The sequence below is a fragment of the Alternaria arbusti genome (assembly GCF_024043155.1).
Source record: "Alternaria arbusti strain BMP 1465 chromosome Unknown scaffold_14, whole genome shotgun sequence".
Taxonomy (NCBI): Eukaryota; Fungi; Ascomycota; class Dothideomycetes; order Pleosporales; family Pleosporaceae; genus Alternaria; species Alternaria arbusti.
Genome location: NW_026249954.1, coordinates 366,762 through 389,905, shown reverse-complemented (window position 1 = coordinate 389,905; position 23,144 = coordinate 366,762). Strand labels below are relative to the sequence as shown.

General features: G+C 52.9%; 10 protein-coding genes across 10 annotated transcripts; 5 read left to right on the top strand and 5 right to left on the bottom strand.

Annotated features, from left to right (window-relative positions):
* Positions 1-265: 265 nt before the first annotated feature.
* J4E86_008691 (uncharacterized protein) lies at positions 266-3,029 on the top strand (the record flags this gene model as incomplete). The annotated part of the gene is made up of 4 exons (XM_051449202.1): positions 266-466; positions 796-1,129; positions 1,187-1,884; positions 1,935-3,029. 4 exons carry the CDS (start codon positions 266-268, stop codon positions 3,027-3,029), a joined length of 2,328 nt encoding a protein of 775 aa, XP_051299621.1.
* Positions 3,030-3,557: 528 nt separating this feature from the next.
* On the bottom strand, positions 3,558-4,748 carry J4E86_008690 (uncharacterized protein; the record flags this gene model as incomplete). The annotated part of the gene is made up of 1 exon (XM_051449201.1): positions 3,558-4,748. The coding sequence occupies one exon, from the start codon at positions 4,746-4,748 to the stop codon at positions 3,558-3,560; it is 1,191 nt and encodes a 396-aa protein (XP_051299620.1).
* A 1,686-nt stretch (positions 4,749-6,434) lies between these two features.
* On the top strand, positions 6,435-7,121 carry J4E86_008689 (uncharacterized protein; the record flags this gene model as incomplete). Its single annotated transcript, XM_051449200.1, has 1 exon — positions 6,435-7,121. One exon carries the CDS (start codon positions 6,435-6,437, stop codon positions 7,119-7,121), a length of 687 nt encoding a protein of 228 aa, XP_051299619.1.
* Positions 7,122-7,174: 53 nt separating this feature from the next.
* J4E86_008688 (uncharacterized protein) lies at positions 7,175-8,096 on the bottom strand (the record flags this gene model as incomplete). The annotated part of the gene is made up of 2 exons (XM_051449199.1): positions 7,175-7,866; positions 7,928-8,096. 2 exons carry the CDS (start codon positions 8,094-8,096, stop codon positions 7,175-7,177), a joined length of 861 nt encoding a protein of 286 aa, XP_051299618.1.
* Positions 8,097-10,513: 2,417 nt separating this feature from the next.
* J4E86_008687 (uncharacterized protein) lies at positions 10,514-11,430 on the top strand (the record flags this gene model as incomplete). Its single annotated transcript, XM_051449198.1, has 2 exons — positions 10,514-10,803; positions 10,860-11,430. The coding sequence occupies 2 exons, from the start codon at positions 10,514-10,516 to the stop codon at positions 11,428-11,430; spliced, it is 861 nt and encodes a 286-aa protein (XP_051299617.1).
* A 189-nt stretch (positions 11,431-11,619) lies between these two features.
* On the bottom strand, positions 11,620-12,660 carry J4E86_008686 (uncharacterized protein; the record flags this gene model as incomplete). The annotated part of the gene is made up of 4 exons (XM_051449197.1): positions 11,620-11,861; positions 12,037-12,064; positions 12,124-12,421; positions 12,569-12,660. The coding sequence occupies 4 exons, from the start codon at positions 12,658-12,660 to the stop codon at positions 11,620-11,622; spliced, it is 660 nt and encodes a 219-aa protein (XP_051299616.1).
* A 2,534-nt stretch (positions 12,661-15,194) lies between these two features.
* Positions 15,195-16,744, top strand: J4E86_008685 (uncharacterized protein; the record flags this gene model as incomplete). Its single annotated transcript, XM_051449196.1, has 4 exons — positions 15,195-15,238; positions 15,288-15,359; positions 15,408-16,150; positions 16,239-16,744. The coding sequence occupies 4 exons, from the start codon at positions 15,195-15,197 to the stop codon at positions 16,742-16,744; spliced, it is 1,365 nt and encodes a 454-aa protein (XP_051299615.1).
* A 1,151-nt stretch (positions 16,745-17,895) lies between these two features.
* Positions 17,896-19,497, top strand: J4E86_008684 (uncharacterized protein; the record flags this gene model as incomplete). Its single annotated transcript, XM_051449195.1, has 2 exons — positions 17,896-18,238; positions 18,296-19,497. The coding sequence occupies 2 exons, from the start codon at positions 17,896-17,898 to the stop codon at positions 19,495-19,497; spliced, it is 1,545 nt and encodes a 514-aa protein (XP_051299614.1).
* An 849-nt stretch (positions 19,498-20,346) lies between these two features.
* J4E86_008683 (uncharacterized protein) lies at positions 20,347-20,979 on the bottom strand (the record flags this gene model as incomplete). The annotated part of the gene is made up of 3 exons (XM_051449194.1): positions 20,347-20,547; positions 20,577-20,856; positions 20,921-20,979. 3 exons carry the CDS (start codon positions 20,977-20,979, stop codon positions 20,347-20,349), a joined length of 540 nt encoding a protein of 179 aa, XP_051299613.1.
* Positions 20,980-22,228: 1,249 nt separating this feature from the next.
* J4E86_008682 (uncharacterized protein) lies at positions 22,229-23,107 on the bottom strand (the record flags this gene model as incomplete). Its single annotated transcript, XM_051449193.1, has 1 exon — positions 22,229-23,107. The coding sequence occupies one exon, from the start codon at positions 23,105-23,107 to the stop codon at positions 22,229-22,231; it is 879 nt and encodes a 292-aa protein (XP_051299612.1).
* Positions 23,108-23,144: the final 37 nt, after the last annotated feature.

Below are 23,144 nucleotides of genomic sequence, written 5' to 3'. Positions count from 1 at the left end.
GCGCCTGAGTCAGATGATTCGATTCTTCTAATTTCTCTGCACGTCCTTCATATCTCTGCTGCTATAAAGAGCATATCGTCTCCTCTGGCTTGAACGATTTCTCTCACTCTTTCGACTCATAATCTGCCCTGAGACCAGTTCACTATGGAGCGGAGTCAGGATAGCGATCGAAATCAGTGCGAGTATGTATTCACGAGCGAACCTTTTGAAATCAATGCTTACAATATATAGTGCGGCGCAGACTCAGCCATCTGGCATGTCCCCAATGGCAGACAGCTCGCCTTTATCAGAACTTCCCGAAACTCCCTCTCTAGAAGTGAGCAGCGCGATGCGAGGTAACGATGGACGCGTCGAAGCGCTCAAAAATGATGACGGCGAAGAGTCTACGGACGAAAGTTCCGACACCAAGAAGCCATACGCATGCCAGTATTGTGGCAAGACATATGTCAGCGAAGCGAAGCTCAAAGTACGTATCAGAAGCCCACGTTTCATCTTCACGTACTGACCTAACTATAGCGCCATACAAGGGATACCAGATCCAAATGTGCAAAGAGGCGCCTCGGGGGTAGCATGAGTGACAGCGTCTTTGCCTGTCCACGGTGCGATGCCCAGATGTCCAAGAAGTACTCTATAGAGGTCTGTCGTCCGTCCATATCCTTCAGATAAACATCGCTAATTGTGAATCAGCGGCACATCAAAGACTCATGCTGGAAGATTTGTGACGAATGTTGCAAGGGCCATAAGTCGACGTGCGATGCCTATTATACCGACGACGCCTGTAAACATTGCCTGCAGCAGGGACTTGCATGTAACAAGCACAAAGAGCAAGTGTCCGACTGCAACCCAGAGTTGCTCACAGACACACCCACACAACCGTACAAATTAGCTCCTAGATCTAGTCGCGCTGGCACAGTTGCCAAGGACGACAAAGGCAAGCGTAAGGCCACCGACTCACCAGTTGCGAGTCCAAAGTCCAAGCCGGTCGCCAAGCGTGCAACTGCTGTTGCCAAGAAAGAGACAACTACAGCCACTGGACCAAGTCAGGACGCTGGCCGTTTGTATCCTCCGTTTGCGTCGCAGTCTGACCTTGAGAGGTCGCCCCAGTATCATATGGATATCGAAGAGAACAGTACGTGTCCTCCAAAAACTCCTTATCTTGAATGACTGCTAATGACCACAATTCCAGTTGGCGGCTTGAGATCCTCGACGCACCTACAATCGCGCGATCACGTTCCAACTACACTACCCCCGCAGTCGACACTCATGTCCCAGCACGTACAGCGAGATCAAGCCCGAGGATACCCAGTTCCGCAGCAGCAGGTTCCCATACCACCCTTGATACCCGGCCAACAATACAATGGTCGCGATGTCATGACTCCGCAGCAAGCTCTGGCTCGCTGGCCAAATATCCACAATAGTTCTGGTCTTATGACATATATTGTGGGGCGGAATGGAGAGGTCCTGAATCAATCTGCGATAGATGGTGATGAATTGCTCAAGAAGTTGAATGCGCAACAGAGACGTATCGCAGCCATGGCAACTCGACACAACAACGGAGTGCGTGTGCCTATACCAACTCGTCCAGCGCCACAGGCACTGGACGAACATCGCACCCAGTTCAACCATGTGCATTCCCCTGAGTCTCGTTTGACGCGCTTCCGACCCATCCAATCCGCCAACTTCAAGGTGTATGAGGAAGCTGCTCGTCGTAACATTCGGCCCAACGAGTTCCTTGCAAGCGCGCCTGGATCTCGCATGCCTTCTCGTCAGACGTCGGCCCAGCCAGCCGCCGACTTGAACTTGCCGACACAAGGGCAGCTTCAAGGAATTAATACGGCTGCTTCGACTACGAAGGGACCGGTAGCTCATAAGCTCACAGAGCCAGTAAGTGGGATTGTTTCCCGGCTCTAGAATCTAGTCACTGACAAGTTTAGATTGCTTTGCAACGCTCTGCTCTACCCGTAGCAGACGAGAACGATCCCATAATGACGCTCCGTATTCATAGCAATACATACGACATCAATGGCACTCCCATTTTCTCTATCCTTACGATCCGTGCGTCGCAGAAGTTCGGCCCTCGTCTAGAATACTATTGTCAACAGCGAGGCAAGCAGTACGACATAGACTGGGTTTTCATATACCAATACGCCCTAGGCGGCCCGGACGATGACGTGCGAGATCGTTACATCAAGATCGACTACAACATGACCTTCAGCGATGTTTATGATCCTGAGCGTCCCGACATCAAACTCCGAGACATGGACACCATCATGATCATGAAAGCCAAGTCCCGCCTCGCAACCATGATCGATAATGGTCGCAGGGGGATCGAAACTCCGCTATCGCCAACTGGCTCACAAATTTCGGAAGACAATATCGACATCGTTGACGGCGAGACCCCGATCTTCCAGAACGCCGGCACCATTGCGAACTGGAACCGCATCGTTGAGAGTAAGATGATGGAGTTGCGCAATCAGGTCAACACCTTGACATCTGAGAACCAGCGCCAGAAGACGGAGTTGGCTAGGCAGAACCAGATGCTCGGTGACATGATCAAGCGCAACGATGCGTCTTTGCGGAGCAGTCATCCACAGGCTACTGGTCGTGGTGTTCATGCCTTCCCCTTCGTTGGTCATTCAGCTGCAAACTTCCATCCCGGCATCCAACGTGGCCCAACTGTCCAGCGCAATGCGTTCATGGACCGTCTGGAATCAGTTCGAGAACCCACCGTGTCAAACGAGTCGCGAAACCGCATGCAGCAATACCAGTTCCCGACTCATCACCCCGGCATGCAAGGTCGCCGGCCCACTTACGATAGCGGCGAGCGTGAGGCGTTTCCGGACTTCCAGAGGATTGGTGCGGCGACGACTCAACCTACACAGTTCTCTGTATACGGGATGGGTGACGACATGACTTCGTATGTTCCTGTTCCGCAACATGTACAGGGCGGGAGTGATGAAATGGGCGCTCCGATGGTGAAGGTTGAGGATGTAGAAATGGGGGATGAGGACTTCAGTTCTAGCTACTGAGACACGGGTGCTTCGTATCCGCCCTGTAGGAGACGTTAAGGTGTACTTTGGGCGAGAGAAGCGTTCTGATGGTTAAACTTCAGTGTGTTCAGCTCCGTGCCGTCAGATCTGCATGTACCTGCTTTAGTGCCACGAGCCTGAGCTTCGTAAATGTGGTGTTCCAGTCATGCTGTCTGGACTAGCGACGCGCTCATCTACCATCGGCAACAGCATGTACAAGCCTTTTCTAATAATAAACGTTTCCACTCGCTGGTTTGACGAGAACTTCATTCGCAGTGAATCGTATGATGCATGTACCAATGTACTCGGCTGCTTTGAGTGTTCTCCAACCCGTGACTCTGACGTTTCGTAAGACTTTATCGAGAAAAGACAACAATCTAACGTGATATTACAACAATGCTATGCTAACGCTAAGCCGACAGAAGTATGTTTAGGCAACGGTGCATGCGACACCAACTCCTGAAATGCCCAACGGATATTCTATAGTTCCCAAACGCCCACATATCCAACCCTAGAGACCATAGTCCCTTAATCACTAGCATACCCGCTCTCCTTGCCGCATTTGACATGCACCAACTCCGTCTTGCCGTCTCCATCAACAACAAGCGCCGTCAGCTTGCCCCCACTAACACACCCCGTATCCAGACCATAGGAGTATTCATGTATATTGAGACCCTTCTTTCTGTTGTGTCCGTAAACCACCGTCGCCCTATCCTCCTGCTTCAGCTTCTCCTGGTGATGATTCCAGAACTTCTCCCAAGGCGTGCCCGAATGTTTGCTACTCGGTATTCTCGTCTTAAGATCGATAGTCCGCATGTTCATAACGTGGAAGGGGTCTTGGTGTTCGAGTGGGGTGTCGGGGACGAGGCCAGCGTGTACGGTTACGAGGTTGCCTAATGTCGGGACGGTGCCGACGCGGAGGATGACGGGGCATTGTCGGAGGTATTCGATTTCTTTTTTGGTGAATTGCTTCGCTAGCTTGCGTAGCTTGTAGTCGCCGTGCGATTGGCTGACTTCGTCTACAAAGTCGATGTTTGCGTCGGGGGAGTCGTCGGGGGTGAATTTGAGGACGTGACGATCTTGTGCGTCGGCGATGGAGAGCAGGAGCTTGTCTTCCCAGTTTCCGCGCACGCAGGAAGCGCCGATCTTTTGGGCGAGCTTGATGACGCCTGGCGAGTCTGGGCCCTTGGCTATCATATCGCCGGTCATGACGAGGTGGTCGTGCTTGTGGTTGAAGTCGATCTTCTTGAGGAGATGCTCCAGTTCCTTTCTGCAGCCATGGACATCGCCGACGAAGACGAGTCTGCTGTGCTTCTTAGGCAGATGCTGCTCGTCCATGTCGCTGACCTGGATCATGCCCTTGAACTCTGGCCGGACATTGCTGCCGTAGCTCATCGTTGGTGCGTTGTCCATGAGATGCAACTCCGTTCTGTATGCTGTGTGTCTAGGCCCAAAGTATGTCCACCAACTTATCAAAAAGAGAACGGCGATTACGAGATACGTGACACTGTGGCGCTTTATCCTCCGGGGGATTCGGTCGGTTGTGCGTGCGATCGCCGCCTGGAACTTTGGCGGAATCAGGAAATCGTCGTCGCGTGCGTAGAAGCCTTCTTCTTCGTCGGATACGTCAAGGTCGTCGCGGTAGTCTGGTATCTGCTCGATGAGGGGTCGCGGGCGGTTTTGCGCATGCGCATAGGGGTGATCACGGTACGACGTCATCGCGATGTTTTGGTCGAAGGGGAAAATCTCGCACTGCCGTCGTGTCTCAAGATAGTCTTCACAGCGAGGAAAACAGGCACTGTATACGACGATGTAGAATGCGAAAGCAGTGACAGCGTTATGCCAGTCCTTTTTATTATGGCCGAGCGGTCATTTGCGCTTGGTGTTTCTTGCGCAGGTCCTTCCTGTCGTGGCGGTCGAGAATTCTAGAGGCAGGGTCGGGGCAATTATACAGTAGAGGGTGCCAGGAAGTCATCGAGGCATGATCAGGCGGGCGAGGAGCCTCCATAAGAACGCCGCTGCTGTTTCGCGTTTGTCGAGCCCATCTAGCCTTGCTGGCTGACCCCAGCGTCGATCCCGGACTGCCGGCACGCGGACTTGGCGGGAGCGTGGGCCGCTACTTTAGCTACACACGTGTAATCCACGCGTGTCTGCATCCCATTTCGTGGCAAAGCATCTAGGCAGTGAAATAGAGCAGTCGCTGCGTTGAAAGCGCGCCCATTTCGATGCAGGTGGTGCGCCGTGGTTCTGGGCATACGTGCCGCTTGTATCCTTTCGAAGCTTAGCGCTACCTGACCAGGCAGTCGCGAAGGATTCACGCCTTGACAATCAGCGCGATATCAGTCCAACACACTTGGGCAACATCGCATGTTCCTTTTTTGCTTCAGGTCTCATCATGTTGTTTTCCAAAGAACCAAACCCGCTCAAGGTGGTCGTCTTAGGTGAGGCCCAATCAGGCAAAACATGCTTCATTGACATGGTATGCGACCGTCCTGTCAACATTACCCATTGTCGTTTCTCCTCCAGTAGCATCAGTATTGACACTGGCTCTAGTTCCTCGAGGGGAAACACTTTATTCGCCACAGCGCTGTCGACTCCGAACTACTTTCAAGGACCATTTCGCACGCTGATGACAACTGGAGCTTTTCTTTCATGGATATAGATCTCCAGGGCTCCATATCTCCCTCATATCGCCGTGTATTGAATGAATATATCGGGAGTGCTGATGGTGTCATTCTGATATACGACATCACTGCCCAGTGGTCTTGGGATCAACTCATCGAACACGCATATCCACACATCTACCACTGTCGCAACACCGTATTTACCAAAGACGGTACGGAAGGGAGCATGCAAGGAGTGAAGAAGAGGTTCGGTTGTGCAGTAGTGGGAAACAAGAAGGACGTGATCGATGAGAACGGATCAACTAGGCAGGTGAAGAAGGAGATGGCAGAACAATGGGCTGCAAGTCAGGGTTTCCGGCATTTCGAGATTAGTTCTAATGAGCGCGGGGAGGTAGAAAACGTTATTAGAGCCCTGGTGGATAGTGTTCGGAGAGCCAGGCGGATGGATGCGAGAGATATTGGAGATAGTAGGAGAGACGGTGAAGGGGGAATAACGGGATGGGGCATGAAGGTTGTAAAGCGGTTGACCAATGGGTAAGCTGAAGTCCTTGCAGACAACTGCCATCATGTTCACGAACGACGATCCTTCGGACAATAGGAACTGAACTATTTCAAATATCACTGCGAAGCAATGACGTAGAGATGCGGGCTTATCTCCGCCTAGACAAGTACATTATCCATACCCCATCACGTCCCCGCAGTCCGCGCTCATACATCAACATCAGTCTGCATGCTCTGCAACCTTTGAAGACATTAGAATACGAAATTAAGCCCAGCGACGATGTCCAGCTCCACCGCAGAAATGTCGCCACTGACCCTCATATCAGCAACACCATCGCCATTCGCACGCATGAACCGCATCGCGCTCACTCTAAAAGGCATACCCTTCGAGCTCAGGAATGAGATACCATGGCAAAGCGCAACAGAAACACCCAAATACAACCCATTGGAGAAACTGCCCATCCTGCTTCTCCCTGACGGCCGACCGCCAGTCTACGATAGCGCGCACATCCAAGAATACATTGTGCGCAAGTATGCAGACAGGGGCCCGAAGCTAATCACCGGCGACATGGACTTGGATCTACAAATCCGACAAATCGTTGTATTGAGCGTGGGTTGCATGGACGCCATCGTGATAGCCCGGTTTGAAGCTCGCCGAGAGAAAGACAAGCAGTCGCAGCTTTGGCTCGATCGACAGAAGCGAAAAATCAGTGGCGCAATGCAGGCTTTCGATGAAATGATCCGGAGTATAAGAGAGCAAGAGAAGGCATATCTCGTTGGTGACGAGATGACGATTGCTGATATTGCGGTGGTGTGTACAGTAGGGTTTATCGACTTTGGAAGCATGAGCCCTGGATGGAAGAGCAAGTACGAGGTACTGGCGAAGTGGTTTGAGGAACTGGATCAAAGGAAGGAGTTTGCGGAGACGAAACCCGTTATGTTTGATCTGAAAGAGACTGTAGTATAGAAGGCTACAGTATGGCTACAAGTTCGTCGATTGTTGGTATCGCAACATCCAAGCTACTTTCTGGACGGCTCGTTTTGTGGCACATTGTTATCCTCGCTCGTGAGCTCAATCATACTCTCTGTACCAATCTCCTCGAGCTGTAGCTGTGGCGGGTACCAGATGTAAAAGCTGGTCATAACGAGGAGCATCAAGACGCCATCGAATACGTATACTGGCCACTCGTTCGAGTTTAGGTAGCCGTCGTGTCCAGCGATGAATTCGACTAGGCGGAAGATGTTTCGTATTGAGATGAGAACGGAAGTCCCATATAGCATCCAGAGCACACTTTCCCAAGGTACATCGACAGTTTGGCCAGTGTTGCGGAGGTGGAGTGAGAACTTGCGGTGGAAAAGAACGCAGCACCACATGAATCCGGCAAAGATGAGAACTTGTAAACCTAAGCCTGTGACGATAACACCATTTCCAGCGTTTACCAATTTCGGCTTGGGAAGGAACCCCGCTCCAGTTGATTGTATGTTGAGACAGAGTAGGTCGCCTGCGATGAAGATTCGAGTGCACCATCGAGGTGACACATAGGAGAAGCGTTCGCCATGCGTGGCTCGCACTACGCGCGAGTAAACCATGTACAGTGTGCCTGCAAACAGACACGGTGGAAGAAGGAGGAAGATCGCTTGTAGAAGGAAGGGGACTAGAGCGCCTGTATGATGGGTTGCTATTGCGCGACACGCATAACCCATGGGCTCAGCTGGATATGTCAGTCTACCAACGTACGCATGCCAGTCAGACCAGAGTCAAGGAATACGTACAGAAGCCACCGGTAATGAATGGTATAGCGTACCATGTCCGATGTTTGTACGCTTTATAGGTATGTGCTAGAGTCAAAACGAGGAAAAGAATCCCAAACGTAATGGCTGCTGCAAAGTTGGGCACGTATTTCCAAAGGTAGGCGCCTTTGTAGGTTTCAAGCGCCGGCATTCTCGACGACGTATTGAACGAGAGCGTGCGAAGGTGTGACGATGCTTCAAACAATGGCACTGCAGAGACAGGCAACACGAAGTTTGTTTCGGAATGGAAGAGGAATTGTGAGTGAGAAGGCAGCACAAGCAAAGCAGTTGGAGACTACTTGTAGGGAACTTTTACGTGCACCCAGAAGATCATATTGTCTTGCTCCTGCCTTGCGAAGCGCCAAGAGCCTGCCTTCTGCTAGCCATAACGCTCAGATACTCACAGGGCAAAACTGTGCAGCAATCGATGTATAGCCGCATGGCATGGATGGAAGTGGCCGACCGAAATGAGTAGAGCTTGCGAGTTGCTGCTGTCTTTACGTCTGTGCAAGTCTTTGTTGTAATGAGAATGTACTAAAACAGTTCGTTGAAGCGCAGGGTATTATCAATGGGTTGGCGGAATGGGTGAGAGGAGAGGCTGGCGCTTGACCCAAACAGGTTTACACGCGTGTTACGTCAGCGAAGGATGGCGCTAGTCAGGAGGCCTTGCCCGAGAGATCAGGCCCCCTTCTCCGCCAAGCGCCGTTGCTCGTCCATGCTTCTGATGTCTGCACGTATGTAATACGCGTGTTACCTGATCACTCACAGTCATGAAGCCAACATGCTTCGGCGCAGTCACAGGAAGTCCAAAGGCGGGTGCCTGGAATGGTGCGTCCCTTACCCCCTGGTCTCACAATGTCCTTCCTCTCCTCTCGTTCAACTAACACGTCCGTGTAGTAAACGACGGCATATCAAGGTAAGCTTTGGATTCAAAGCTCTCTTGAAGTTATTGGTAACCTGATACTTATTAGTGCGATGAAAACCGCCCTCGCTGTCGGCTATGTACCGTTTCTGAGCGCGCGTGCAGCTTCACATCCATCTCAGCCCCAGATGCACACCCTCGGTCCGTAAGCCCAGGGTATCAGTTTGACTTCAATGCTTCAGTTACACCCAACGATAACTCTCCGACAAGTTCTGCGCGCTGTGACGGTCGCACAGCAGATACTCCATCGACAAATGGTAGCCAAGCGTACCACGAAGATCACGTCAATGCCGGTCACATGGAGCTCCTCCTCCACGCTATGCTGAATGAAGAAATGTACAATTTTGCCGTCGGCTTTGAGAAGTTCCATCGTTCTGGTATCGCTCTCGGTTTCGAGACCGCTGTGCAGGCGTCATACCTCATGCACCAGATCCTCGCCTTTTCCGCCTGCCATCTGGCACATGTCAATCCAGAACGCTCAGCCTACTTTCGTCACCAATCCGTGGCTCTACAGACACGCGCTGTTTCGCTATTCAATTCTGCCAGAGTAGATGTGGACCAATCCAATTGTGTACCGATACTGCTTTTCTCTTCAATGCTGGGTCAGCACCTACTGGCGGACACCCTTGCGTTACGTCCTTCAACCGGTATCGACGGTTTCATCACACACTACGTGCAGTGTATAGATATGCACAGAGGTATCTATACCATTGCTACATCCGCGTGGCCGCTACTCATGAAGTCGGAGCTCGAACCGATACTTTCATTGAGTAGGACCTTCACTTCTCAGCTCCCAAAGGGCGATGATTGTTCGTCTGTTAGCAATCTCATCGACCACTTTGACGACATGAGCGAAGAGGAAAAGCACGCATGCCGAACTGCAGTGCGCTACCTTCAAGTCGGGCTCGATGCCGTGCAAAGCGACGAGGAGTCGCCGATCAGTCGGTATCAAATGATCTGCGAGTGGACCATGCTGGTTCCCCCAAGGTTCAACAGACTCTTGGATGCGAAGCAGCCTGTAGCTTTGGTAGTGCTTGCTTACTACGCCATCTTACTACACTTCGGCAGACATTTATGGCAAGTCGGCGATGCTGGACGTTATATCTTTGCCGTAATCGAAAGGCATCTGGGCTCTCCATGGGAAACCTGGCTATCGCATCCACGAGCGGTGTTGTCAGATTCAGTCTTAAGATAGATCCGTGTTCATTGCAAGGCTGCATGGATACAGGGGTGTGCGCCACCGTTCTATGAGCCGGCCAATCGTCGACAAAATCGTTTTTCCTCTTACTCGTTCGGCTTTCCAGCTTCCTAGATTGGTATTCCGTTTGCTTCCGTCAGCTGTGCATATGCAAGGCAAGCATCCACGCGAACTCTACCCAACCGCCTGCAAGCATCTAATGAACCGCTGGTGGGCACATGGAAGGCTGTGCTATGGATGATGGCGCTCCGCGGGCATGATGCGTAATCTTGGACGAGAATGTGTGCATCGCTCTTACCGATGACAGCTTTCATGTGCAGGGGCTGCCAAACCATGAGGCTGTTTAAAGGCCGTCCGTCGAACCTGCACTGAACAGCGTACTTCTCGTCCACTTTGACGCCTCTCGCCCAGTTCTTTTCACACTGTCGCAAGAGCGAATTACTCCAACATGAGCGTTCCAACCCCAGTCTGGTTCATCACAGCAGCTTCAAGCGGTTTCGGCAAATGCTTGGCCCTTGAAGCCCTGGCGAGAGGCCACAAGGTCATTGCCAGCGCTAGAAGTCTCTCTCGCATCGCCGAACTCAAAGATGCAGGCGCCGACACCGTGGTTTTGGACGTCACATCACCGTTGGGGGAGCTTGAGAGGGTAGCAAAAGAAGCCAACGACAAATATGGATACATCACCCATCTTGCCAATGTTGCAGGCTACGTGCTTGTAGGCGCTGTAGAAGAAACCTCGTACGTGTCTCGTCAAGCTTAATCTCGAGGCTGGTAGACCTACTGACGACATGCAGCCCGGAACAAGATCTCAAAATCTTTACTACGAATGTGCTCGGTACCCTCAACGTCGTCAAAGCCTTCCTACCCCACCTACGTGCCACATCTGGCCATCGCACCATTTCAAACTTTGGATCGGTGGTATCTTGGCAGGGCGGCGCGGGCTACGCTCTATACGCGGGAACGAAATGGGCTGTATCGGGTATCACGGAAGGACTGCGCGCAGAGCTCGCCCCACTGGGTATCCCTGTTACCGTCATCGAGCCAGGCTACTATCGTACCGCTGTTCTTGCAGAGGGAGTGCAAGTGCAGAGCGAGAAGCATATTGATGTGTATGAGGATGGCGATGTGGGAGAGCTAAGGAAATGGCTGGAAGGGAAACATGGCACCCAGAGAGGGGACACTGCGAAAGCTTGTCGGGTTATTGTCGATGTGTTGACTATGAGTGGCTGTGCTGAAGGGAAAGAGATACCGATAAGAGTGGTATTAGGAGAAGATGCGCATCAAGTGATTAGGGAGAAGTGCGAGAGCACCTTGAAGCTGTTGGACGAATGGGAGGGTGCTGCGACCAACACTGATTTTGATTGATGGGGTCTCGACGGATGTCGTCTGTGACCTATCTGGTGGGAACATTTTGGTATACGAGGAATAAGCGGCAGATTCTGTACCAGTCTAGCAGCTCTTCGATAGGTGCCCATGGAGAGGTTCATTCATGGGTATATATCCATAAGAATTGGTACCTCATAAACGAGAGTGCCTCGCAGGCTTGCCGACTAGTCATGCCAACTTCCATCTCTTAGCGAATTCTAAGCCCTCCGCTAATGAGCCGACTCTTGCATCGATAACATATCCTTGTTCCGTGAATCTGATACATTCATCCCATAGATCTTTCAATGGGACAGAGAAGGTTTCGATGAACTCGTTCTCTTCAAGCTCCGGCTGTGGGTTCTGGTTCTCCGGGCGAGACATATCCACTGTGACGTGAATCATCCTGAGGTTGGTGTTGCAGAAGCCGGGATCTGGATGAAGATTAGTGTGCGTAATGTTGAAATGTATGTGTGGCGATTGTATGTCGAATGCGCACGCCCGTTGCCTGTATGGCATCATTACGAAGAAGCTTTCCGGATGCAAAAGAAAATAATAAGGAGCGGCATACTGATGACGTCGCAAGCGCCATTTCCGAGCCCTACTTACCATTAAACATGATTGGAGTAACCCGAAACTAGAATGGGAGACATGTTATCAGCGTATGCTTGCATGGCAGATGAATGGATTTCTTACAGTCTTATCTGGGACGAGTTCTCCGACGTAGCCCGTTTCCTCTTTGAGCTCACGGATGGCGCAGGACTCTGCAGTCTCATCCGGATCCATCAAGCCAGCCGGAACTTCTATGACGGTCGCATCAACGGGCGCACGCCATTGCTTTTGCAGCAGAATTCGAGGCTCATCATTGGGTTTCGCTGGGTCCTGGAGGATGGCTGCAACGCCTACGCCGTCGATATCAGATCCTGGTGGTCGGGTGAGACGTTCTCCGGATTCCCATGTGCGCTCAACACCTTTTGGGTCAGTGTAGGTGATTCTAGAAATTGTCAGCAAAGTGTTGTCTCATGTATGATGCAGAGATCCGGCGAGGCTCCGGTGTGATTTCGTTGTGAATGCCATAGACTGGGATGTATTGGTGTCATTTGAGAATGGCTTGAGGCGTTCAAAACAGCCGAGTACTTACTTTTTGAGTGTCGCCCACTTGGCGTCTTTGTTGTCGAGAGGCTCAGTCTTGACGACTTTGGAATTATCGGAAGTCTGAAGGGACGAGACCATCGTAGCTGTAGGTTGTTGTGCAATCCAATTTAGCCGGCGGACTTGTGCTAAGTAGGATGGAAAGTGTGTGAGGGGCGCCCTTGACAAGGGTAGCCACTAGACGGGGCGCGTATGACGCCATACATCGCGAGCTGCCAAGACCTCCCACCTCGCATACTCAATAGCTGTGTGCACGACATCCCCCAAGATTTGAGTCGCTCCTACCATTTGGAACTGATTGCTATACGCCGTCGGCTGTGCTTGCGATGCTGTTCCTGTGACTTTCTTCACAATGGTCTATTGGACATTCTCCGCGAAGATATTGCGCGGCCACTAGACGTTGAGATTGAGGTATTGAAGTAGACAGTCTCTCTGCCTCGCTACATACACGAGGCGAGGCTCGGTGCTCGCGCGATTCTGAAGGTCACATTGGAGGGGTATTCTCCAGACCTCAACACTGAGGACACGCGACGCAAAAGAAGCCATCGTGCGGTTCAGGGGACGAAGGCAAGCGTGGGATCTTGGCACTGTTTACAACAAGACGGAGCGGAACCTTGGGTGATGACCTACGTCCCGTCCGTGGGACCTAAGTTCTCTATGACACCACCACACTTGGCTGTCCGAGTGATGGCGCCCCGGACTGAAAGTTACAATCGATAGCGCGACGGAGCCTTTGCCAGGCACCCACGATTGGTCATGTGGAACCCACTGGCGACATGTGCAGAGGATGCAATTTCCAACTTGGCATCTTACTCCTTTTCGCATAACAGGGTGAGATGAGATTCTGTCCCTGAGGCTCATACTATAGGCATAGGCGCCGCCGCCGGCGCGAAAAAAAAGTACGAGGTGGACTGGCAATAGTGGAACCGCTCAACTCCAGGTCCCGCCAAGCTAATGCCTGACCCTCTTTCCGCCAACGGTCGTCGTATTTCCAGGCAATGCTGAGGGCATCTCATTCCTCTGACGCCGGAGAATGACGGCATTGTCAGTCTGCTCATTCTCATGCATGTGCTCTATTTGTTGGTCGTTGTCTACTGCCATCGGAAGCCGAAGGCAGCGCGCTGTCCGGAAGTCGGCAACCGCGTGCTAAGGCACATCGTACTCGCTATACACCGCGGGACAGGGTTCTGTTCCTCTGCATGCATCGGTCGTGACAGAAGCTACCGCGCCGCTGGAGGAGTCAGAAGCGGATAGCCAACGTTTCGTTTCAACGGATATTGGCCCATTGCATCCTGGTGCGACAAGTCTTACTCCTGTCACGCATCTTTCAGAGCAAGCGTGCGATCGACTGCAGCTGCGCCCTGCACTTGCTGCATCGCTTGCGTTCTTAACACGCGCCTTGGTGTTTGAGGTCTTGACTGTGACCGTTACACAGAACATGCTGATCGACTCGAAGTGGAGGTTCGAGATCGATAATCGATGCTACAGTTGTTGCCGAGTTCCCGGGAAATTGCAGTAAGCGGAGGCACTCCGGGAGATGGGCATCGCATGGCGAGAACGCGAGAAAAGGATGCCCTGCGTGGGTGTCAGGCACGTTGTGCTGAAAAAAGCATCTGCAGTGGCCAGTTCCGCAGGCGCCAGGTCCAACTTGGAGTCCTGTTCCCCTGCCAAGCTCATCCAAGTGGGACCGAATAGGCCGCCTGAACAGCCGCCATGCCTGTTCCTCTCGCTGTCCCAACTCGCCGTCAGGGGCACGACGGGACGAGAAGCGAATCATGCTTGGGTGAACCGTCAACACGACATGGCTCCACGCCTGATGCGCCACAGCTGTGCCATCACAGGCTCTGACTGCTCGGTTGCCGTCACTGCCGCTCCTATTGCCATGGCATCATCAGCGCCACGCCCTCTACTTTGCACACAGAACACCACCAAATGGATCAATACCAGTGGAGAGACTCGTCATTACGCTGTACGAGCGCCCAGACTGACATCGAACAAGAGCTTAAGAGCTTTTCCGAATCTTCGGAGGGCACTGACACGAGGGCAGGGCTGGCTCTGCATGGGCATGCCGGGTCACAACGCCTTCAAACAAACCCTCAACTAAATCCGTTAGCGCACCTGAATCGCTTTCCGTTTAGGGCACCGTGCTTGCTTTGATTGGCCTCGACGCTCGCTTCACGAGCGGGCATGAGGACCTAGGCTGTCGCCTCCGCTTTTAGATCTCAACCATGCGTGCCGACGTCGTGTAGATAGCGCCAAACTACTGAGGCAGTCAGCGCGCGCCTCTGAAGCTACGCTCTTTTACTCTTTATCCCCCCGTAGCTCTGCTCATCTTTGCATCGCTCTTCCAAGGACTTGCAACCCCAGTCACTCTTTCTTGTGTATCTTGTATACACGTCCTCTCGTTCCGAGCATCGTCCTGCACTGCGCCTTCCTTATTTGGATTCCCACGGCTTTTACCCGACACTCATTTCGCTACCTATGCGACGATAGACACTACTTGGATCGACAGTAATCGGTTTAGCCTATACATCCAGTGTACCGCCTACGAGGATACCAGCAAAATACATTCATAATCCAAGAGCACTATCCGCCATCGCGAGGTATTAATCATAATGTCGAACTGGTTTGGCGACTTGCAGTTGGCATACAAGTACATGTAAGTCATTAGGACGATATAGAGTGTTACGACGACTGACACTGCACAGTGTTGTCTTCTTGTCACTGTTGGTCATTACTATCCTCGGTGGATTCATCAAGGTGTTGTACAACCGTCAGAAGTAAGTACCAATATTGACACCATCTTGACGTGAACTAACAATAGCAAGGTTGAAGAAAGCGAAGCAAACCGAGCTAGAGGCTGGACCCAAGGAGGACACTGTTGAACTGAACCAACGCGAGAAGGATGAGGGTGATCTGTTTGGTATTCGCGCCATCGAGGCCGGATTCTACGCCGGAGTCGCTCAGTCGCGACCTACCTCAAGAGCAGGATCTGTCATGGGCGATAACCCAACAATGAGCACCAGCACCTTGGTCGGAGGGAGCGTCAACTCGCCGCTCATGAAGGGACAGTCCAACAACAACAGCATGCTCAGCCTGAACCTCAACGCCACCAAAGAACCCTCCACACGACGAGCTTCACCGCCTACCATGAAGCTCCGCCCATCTGAGGCCGAGCTCAGTGGAAGACGCAACCACAACGGCGCTGTCGACATGTCTCTTCAAGTTCCTCCTTCGCCCGGTCACCCGCGTGGTACCACCTCTCCTGACTTTGCTGGCTCCGACAGCGACAGCGACGGTTTCACATCTCCTCGGTCCATGTCACCAGCCGATTTGAACCGTCAGCAATACGCACCAGCTCTCATGGTATCGCACCACTCCGGAGATGCGAACGCCATCAAGTCACAGCAAGGATCCTACCACAACTCGCCTGGTCAATCACCAACACCGCTTTCGCCCCACAACCCACCCACAGCCAAGTTGCCATCCATCCCTGGCCATGCTTTGCGGAAGGAGTCCCGCTCTCCATCGCCCGAGTACGACTACCCTCGCGTGCAGGTCCACGAGCCGAGTAGGTAACGCGATTTCCTGGTGCGTTGTCTGTTGTACTTTTAGCATTTAGTAGATATATATCGGGCCATCCCTAACTTTCTTCCAAGACTCTGAACCTTCGTCACCCGCTCTCCAACCCCAACTACAGGCACGAACCTACTCGCCACACCATGAACGAGACGGAAGCGACGCGAGCAGCATCTACAGCAGTGGCAACCGGCTAAGCACTTTCCAAGCATACCAAGCTTATCAGGAGGCAGCGCAAAAGAAGGATTCGCCTACTCAGGTTTTGCAAAAGCAAAAGGCGGGACGCTCAGCCTCTGCCGCCTCGACAGTCGAATCCGGCCACACATCGATCCTTGCGTCTACTGACGACGAGGCGGAACGCCGTCCCCACTCAAGCAACCTGCTTGCACCGGGTCAACAGGGGCAGGATGCTCGACTCAGCGAGTTTTACGAGGCATACTACCGCAACTCGCACCTTGGCCCAGCCCAGCCTGTCGACGCCAAGACACAATTCGCTGACCGGCAATCCACCATCATGGAAGTCGATACCCCAATGGCGTCGCCGATGTTCCCCCCCTCGAGCCAGCGCCCCGGCTCTGCCTTCTAGACGCCTTGGATAGCAATACCGCCAAGCTTCAGCAACACATCAAGACGTACTCATGATCTTGTGTATATTTGTACATATGTACATACAACTTCCACCGGTCGTCCCTTCCAATTCTTACGCATTGCGGAGGCCCCTCATTGGCGAGACGTTTCCTTGGGCCTTGAAGGCGTACTGGCACATTCTTTGGGGCTCTTCGTTCCTATCTTTTCTTCGTTTGGGCGGATTATCTGGCACACATTGACGACACAATGGCTTGGACGATTCGGGGATTAATCGGACTTGTGTGGGCAAAGGCAAAAAGGCGGAAGGTTCACCACGACGAGACGCATGCTTGCTTCATTACCACTATATACTCACATTACACCATGTACTGGCTTTATTTGTAATTTCTATTAACTACCGTAGCGTACGCGGCACCATTTGTGCAGCGCTTTGAATATACTCAGCTCGGCAGAGTTGCTTTCTGAATTCCCAATGTATAGAGTTTGTGCGAAACGTATATACCACATAGAGAGGAGATTTGCATGGACTACTTGTCGCTGTGGTGTGCCTGCGACGATTCTAAGTTTGATGCGGGTTCCTGGTAGCCAACACGTGAATGTTATGCAGGTGCATGTCTTTGCCGACCCACCCTACAATCACCCTTCACGAACAACACATACACCTTCCGGAGACCGAAGACCCGCCCGAAGACCCGCCCGAAGACCAGCCATGGTTCGAGGAAAAGCCGAGCAAGATCGGATTCCGACAAGATGAGATGATCTTCACACCACATCGCCCAGGCGGGAGTGATACCCCTGGCAGAAAGGGCCATGGCGGTGAGCGCGATCCCTGTAATCAATCTCGCGGCTTAAGATCGTGAGGTCGCCACTCGGATTCGTTCTCACGACGACGCGGTTGCATGCCGGACCCTTGATCTGCACGAGACCTGACGTTCCGCGAAGTTTATTTCTACCCTCGCGCCGCCCGTGTGACGTTTCGACGAGGCTGATTGACTTCTCCACACACACTCCTTCTCCACGCTGCACATCGCCCAGTATTTATCGCGGCGCCTCACCCGCCCCACTGAGTTTGGAACGCACCTTCCTCTGCGCAATCAACTTTACCTTTCACTCAACAGGGTCTTTCCACAGACCCCAGCAACCGCAACCATGCTCACAATGTACTCCGGTTCCAAGCTTGCAGAGCTCCCGCCTGGAGTTTCTGCCTCGCCGTCACCCCAGCTGCGACACAGAGGCACATCGACCCAATCCGTCCCTACCATCGAAGCCACACACACATGCGATTCCCGCGAAGAGAGGCGGCGCGTGCACCATGAAGCCGATGTCGTCATCATCGGCGCGGGCATCGTGGGGTGCGCAGCTGCTGTCGCATTCGGCAAGCAGGGCCGAAGCGTCATACTGCTGGAGAAGAGCTTGAAGGAGCCGGACAGGATTGTAGGAGAGCTGCTACAGCCGGGTGGTGTCAATGCTCTGGAGAAGCTGGGTATGAGGGGTACGTTGAATCATTCCTAGCACACGTCTAGGGTGAAACGCTGACAGCAAGCCCCAGATTGCCTCGACGACATCGATGCGATACCCTGCCACGGCTACCAGATCTTCTACGGCAAAGAGGAGGTCCACATCCCCTACCCCGACAACCTCATCACCTCCGGACCCTCGAGAGCACCCGAAGGACGCTCCTTCCACCACGGCCGCTTCATCTCCAAACTGCGAGCAAAGGCCCAGTCCACACCAAATGTCACCGTCGTCGAGACCACCGTCACATCCGTCGTCAAGAGCGACTACACCGGCCAAGTCGTCGGCGTGTCATGTCAAACCGCCGGGGAGCAAGACTACTACTTTGGCGCCGTGACCCTCGTAGCCGACGGCTACGCCTCTAAGTTCCGCAAAGAATACATCCCCAACCAACCCCAAGTGCGCAGTAAATTCTGGGGCCTCGAAATGATCGACGCCGAGCTGCCCATGCCCAACCACGGCCACGTCATCCTCGCCGACGCACCCCCCATCCTCATCTACCAAATCGGCACACACGAGACGCGCATTCTTGTCGACATACCCGAGCACCTGCCTTCGGCGAGCCCCAAGAACGGGGGTGTCAAGAACCACATGCTCAATGTCGCGCTGCCCCAGCTTCCCGCCTGCGTCCAGCCCGCCTTCCGCAAAGCAATTGAAGCGGGTAAACTACGCTCCATGCCCAACAGCTTCCTACCCCCTACGACGCAAAAACAAGCCGGCCTCATCTTCCTCGGCGATTCAATGAACATGCGCCATCCCCTGACCGGCGGCGGCATGACAGTCGCGTTCAACGACGTCGTCCTACTCTCCAACCTCCTCTCTCCCGCCAACGTACCCACACTAGAAGACACCTCTGCCGTCCTCGCCGCCATGTCGACCTTCCACTGGAAGCGCAAGGACGGGTCATCCGTCATCAACATCCTGGCCATGGCTTTGTACAGCCTCTTCGCCGCCAACAACCAGTACCTCGAGCTGATCAAGAAGGGCTGTTTCAAGTACTTCCTGCGCGGAGGAAAGAGCGTCAGTGAACCCTGTGGTATGCTTGCGGGATTGATCACGCGCCCTTGGATGCTTGTCTACCACTTCTTCTACGTTGCGTTCTACGCGATTTACGTCAGGTTGCAGGAGGTGCCTATCTGGAAGACGCCGTACACGATTCTTGTTGAGAGTGCGATGGTGGTCTGGACCGCTATTTGCGTGATTGGGCCGTACCTTGTTGCGGAGGTGAAGCGGTAGTGAAGCCGAAGCCCAAGAAAGAAGAAGTAGATGGCATTATGTATATACGCTTCATGGAGTCACATTACAGGACTTGTATATAGGGGCATGGGTTGGCGTTTTTGGTATAAAGCGTGTCTAGAAAAACCCCTTCATTTTGGGAGGTGGTATCATAAGTAGAACAGATAGTTAATACGTAATTATGACACGAATAGCCTTTATATTGGTTTGTTGTTACATCTTCCCCTCTGTTGCATTCTCGCGATCGAATATCAGCGATTCATCTCTTTCTTCACCCTTCTTATCTCACCCCACAATTGCTCAATTGACTCCTCGTCCCCAGTTTCCTGCCTAGGCCCAGCCATGGCATCTACAAGTGCCTTTCGAGATGATGCAGTCGTGACGTCTCTCGCATCGTGTGGTTTGCTCAGAACAGGGTATTGTGTGTACTCTGGACGATTAGGAACGAGCGCCTGTGAGGTGAGTGAAGAAGAAGAAGGAGGAGGTGGAGAAGACGAAGAGGTCGGCGGTAATGCTGTTGTTGGAAGCGCATCCGAGGAGGATATCAACATAGACGTGGACATGATGACGGACGTTGTAAGAACAGCGGTCTTCGTAGATATAGACAGCGTGGCCGAAGTCATGGAAGTACTCGACGTCATCGTCCCTTCTGATGCTGCCGTCGCTGTGGGATCCGATGTGCTCGACTCGACGTTCGTCGTTGAGATGACGGGTGCGGCGGAAGTAGAAGGGATAGCAGTCAGGGCATCACCGTTCGAGAACGCCGGTGTCCAGTCCGCAAGCCCTGGTTCATACTCCTCTCCTCTCGCTGACGGCGGAGTGAAAAGCGGTCGTGGATTCCACAGCATCTCATGGAATAGCCATGCCACCGTTTGACTTGTCGAATTGGGATCTGTCAACGGGAACGAGGTAGTCTGGCCTGCCTTTCTTGCCGCGCCGTAGCTTGTATACGGCCAGTGCTTCGGTAGTTGCTGTAAGTACTGCGTCGGTATCATATCGCCGGAAGAAAGCGTACTCCCAAGCCATGACGTCTCCGTGTTCCGAGCCGAGCTGGCTACCGTTGTAGTAGCTTGATTTACATCTGTCTTTGTGAAGCGATCGGCCAGAGTAGTTATCGAGGGTATGTTGCCCAGCTCGGTGTTGTTGTCCACGGGCTCGTCGGTGGACTTGAGCCAGACGAGGAATAGAGCGAGTATATCGTATAGGTTCGGGACTGCGGTGTTGCAGAAATTATGGATCTTGTACCGCATTTGTAGGCTGGGTTCGCTGTTCTTGTCTACTTCGATTCCGGCTTGCTTCATGCATGCGTAGCACTGCGTTACGTTGTCTGTGTTTTGCTCTTGGTAGTTTGTGAGGATGCTGTTGGTCGGTTAGAGGAGGCCGGAGAGGGATGTGATTTGAGGGACGCTTACTCTTTGTACACAGTTCCTCGGTCGTTGCAGAGACAGCGTTGGTAAACTTCGCTTCGTCCATCGTCGCCATTGGGACTTTTCAGCGTTCCAGAGATATTGTAGCAGTGCGCAAAGTCCACGAGGATAGAATCGCAGTACGGTGTCGCCCAGCAGGCAACTGTGGGGGGCACACTGGCCGGTAGTACGGACTGAGATGGCTGGGAGCTAAAGGTCTGAGTGCTGACCGCATTGGATGAGGATGCAGGGAAAATAGTCGTTCTTTCTACCAACGGAGCTGTGGTGTAGCTCCCGTGAGCGTCCTTAGTCATAGTATACTCTGCCTGACGAGCCTTCATGATATCGCCGTATCCACAAGCTGCATGGTACACAAGGGCCAACAGGATATAGGCAAACAACATCATTGTTCCCTAGTACGGGGTTCTGGGTGGAAGACCAGCCAACCGGGAAGGATCGAGTAGGTAGCTCCTCAAAGCGACCAGAAAACTTAGGTTTATTCGACGTGAACACTCAATGGGGATTGGCCATGAATCGTATCCGTAACTCCCTGGTACTCGTCGTGGAAGTAGCATGTCTCTCAAAGTTGCGAGATTCAACATCAGCTTTGTCGTTTGCACGCATCATTCGGGCCTGCCATTCAAGTACTTGGATCGATCGAGACTGTGATCCCTCTCCTGTGTTGGTACTTTAGTGTGCTGAGTGTACATCGTCTGTGAAGGGCACCGGGGCGGCGTGAAGACCCGACACCAAACGCGCCAGCTCCGCCTGAGTACCGATCATCACCATTCCATATGCAAGGCGCATCCGCCTCACGTTCTTGCGCGAGGTCTAGGTCGCACTGAGAATCCTACATTGCAGCGTGTATACATAGGTACCAAATAGTTGTGTTATTATGTAAATAGATAGATGGTAGATGGCAAGCAAAACTGAATGTGATGACAGAGCCGAGAACGGGATTATAGATCTGCGCTCAACAGGATCCGTCATCCGTGAGAAAAAGAGGCGGTTACAGTAAGATGAGCCCTATATGTATGCGAGAAGTTGCAGTGCAGGTATTGTCGCCACAGATGGATGCGACGCTGCGATGAGCTGAAGATGGTGGCAAGCGCCGAGGCAACGCCGCGAACGGCGAAAAGCGAATAGGTACATAGAACCGAAACTCAAAACTGATTACGAAGTAGGGGGCCGAAAAGACGATTAGAGATGTAGACATGCTAGGGATGTGTGAAGCAAAGAGAGCATCTGCTCGTGATCCTGGGCTGCACAAACAGCCGCTGCATGCAACGATAGACCGACAGAAATAAACAGGGCGACGTGCCTGGTTAGTGGATCTCCAGATCTTCAAATTCGACGTATAAATTTCGCTGTTCGTTGCTGAGTCCCACACGGTGTCTGTGATCCCACATGGTGATGCCAAAGTTTGCAGGTCGACTCGCGTAGACGCCAACGCGTACGGCCTTGTCTTCTACACCCCAGAAGAACCAAGTGACTTCTCTCAATTTCCTCCAAATCCCCGGTTCTTCCTCGTACGACACCCACAGCGCGTAGCCGATGCGCTCCATCTTGACGCGCAGTTCCTTGAGCCGTTGTTGAAGCGGAGGAAGCGAACTCAAAGACCAATCGGCACCTTCACTATTGGCGGCTACAGCTGTAGCGTGGCATACGTTGCCGCAGAACTCAAGCCCGACTTTCACCCACTTGGGTGCTGGCGCAGGAGCGTCGTATGGTGGTGGGGGCCCACGTTCTAGTTGGGGGCTGGGTCCTGACTCGTCTGTTGGGCTGTGTGAAGCTGTCGTGTCGCAGCTTTCAACATTCTCATTACTTGAGGTTTGCGAGAGTGAGATGGCGGAGCTCGGCGTCGCGCTGTCGTCCAACCGGATGTTTGCAACATCTGGGACCTGCAATGTCGGCGTTGCGGTTGTTGATGCCGTCGCTGTCTGTCCTGGCGGTGCGCCTGCGAATATTACCAGCCCTCCTTGATCCCATTCAAGCTGCCAGTCTCCCTTGACCGTGACTTCTGCTACGATGAAGGGATTGCTCAAGGCAGTGTAGAGCATGGGAGCGGTTGAGATGTCGCCCGAAGATGGCCTTCTCCATAGATCGGTGTTTGGGGGCGCAACCAGAGTAAAGGAATCCAGCCATTCTGGCACGACGTCGTCTTCAATGTTGAGGGGCATGAAGGAGTCGCTCGCGGGTGGCATATCGTCGGTGATGCGCTCGATGCGCTCGCGGTCGGTC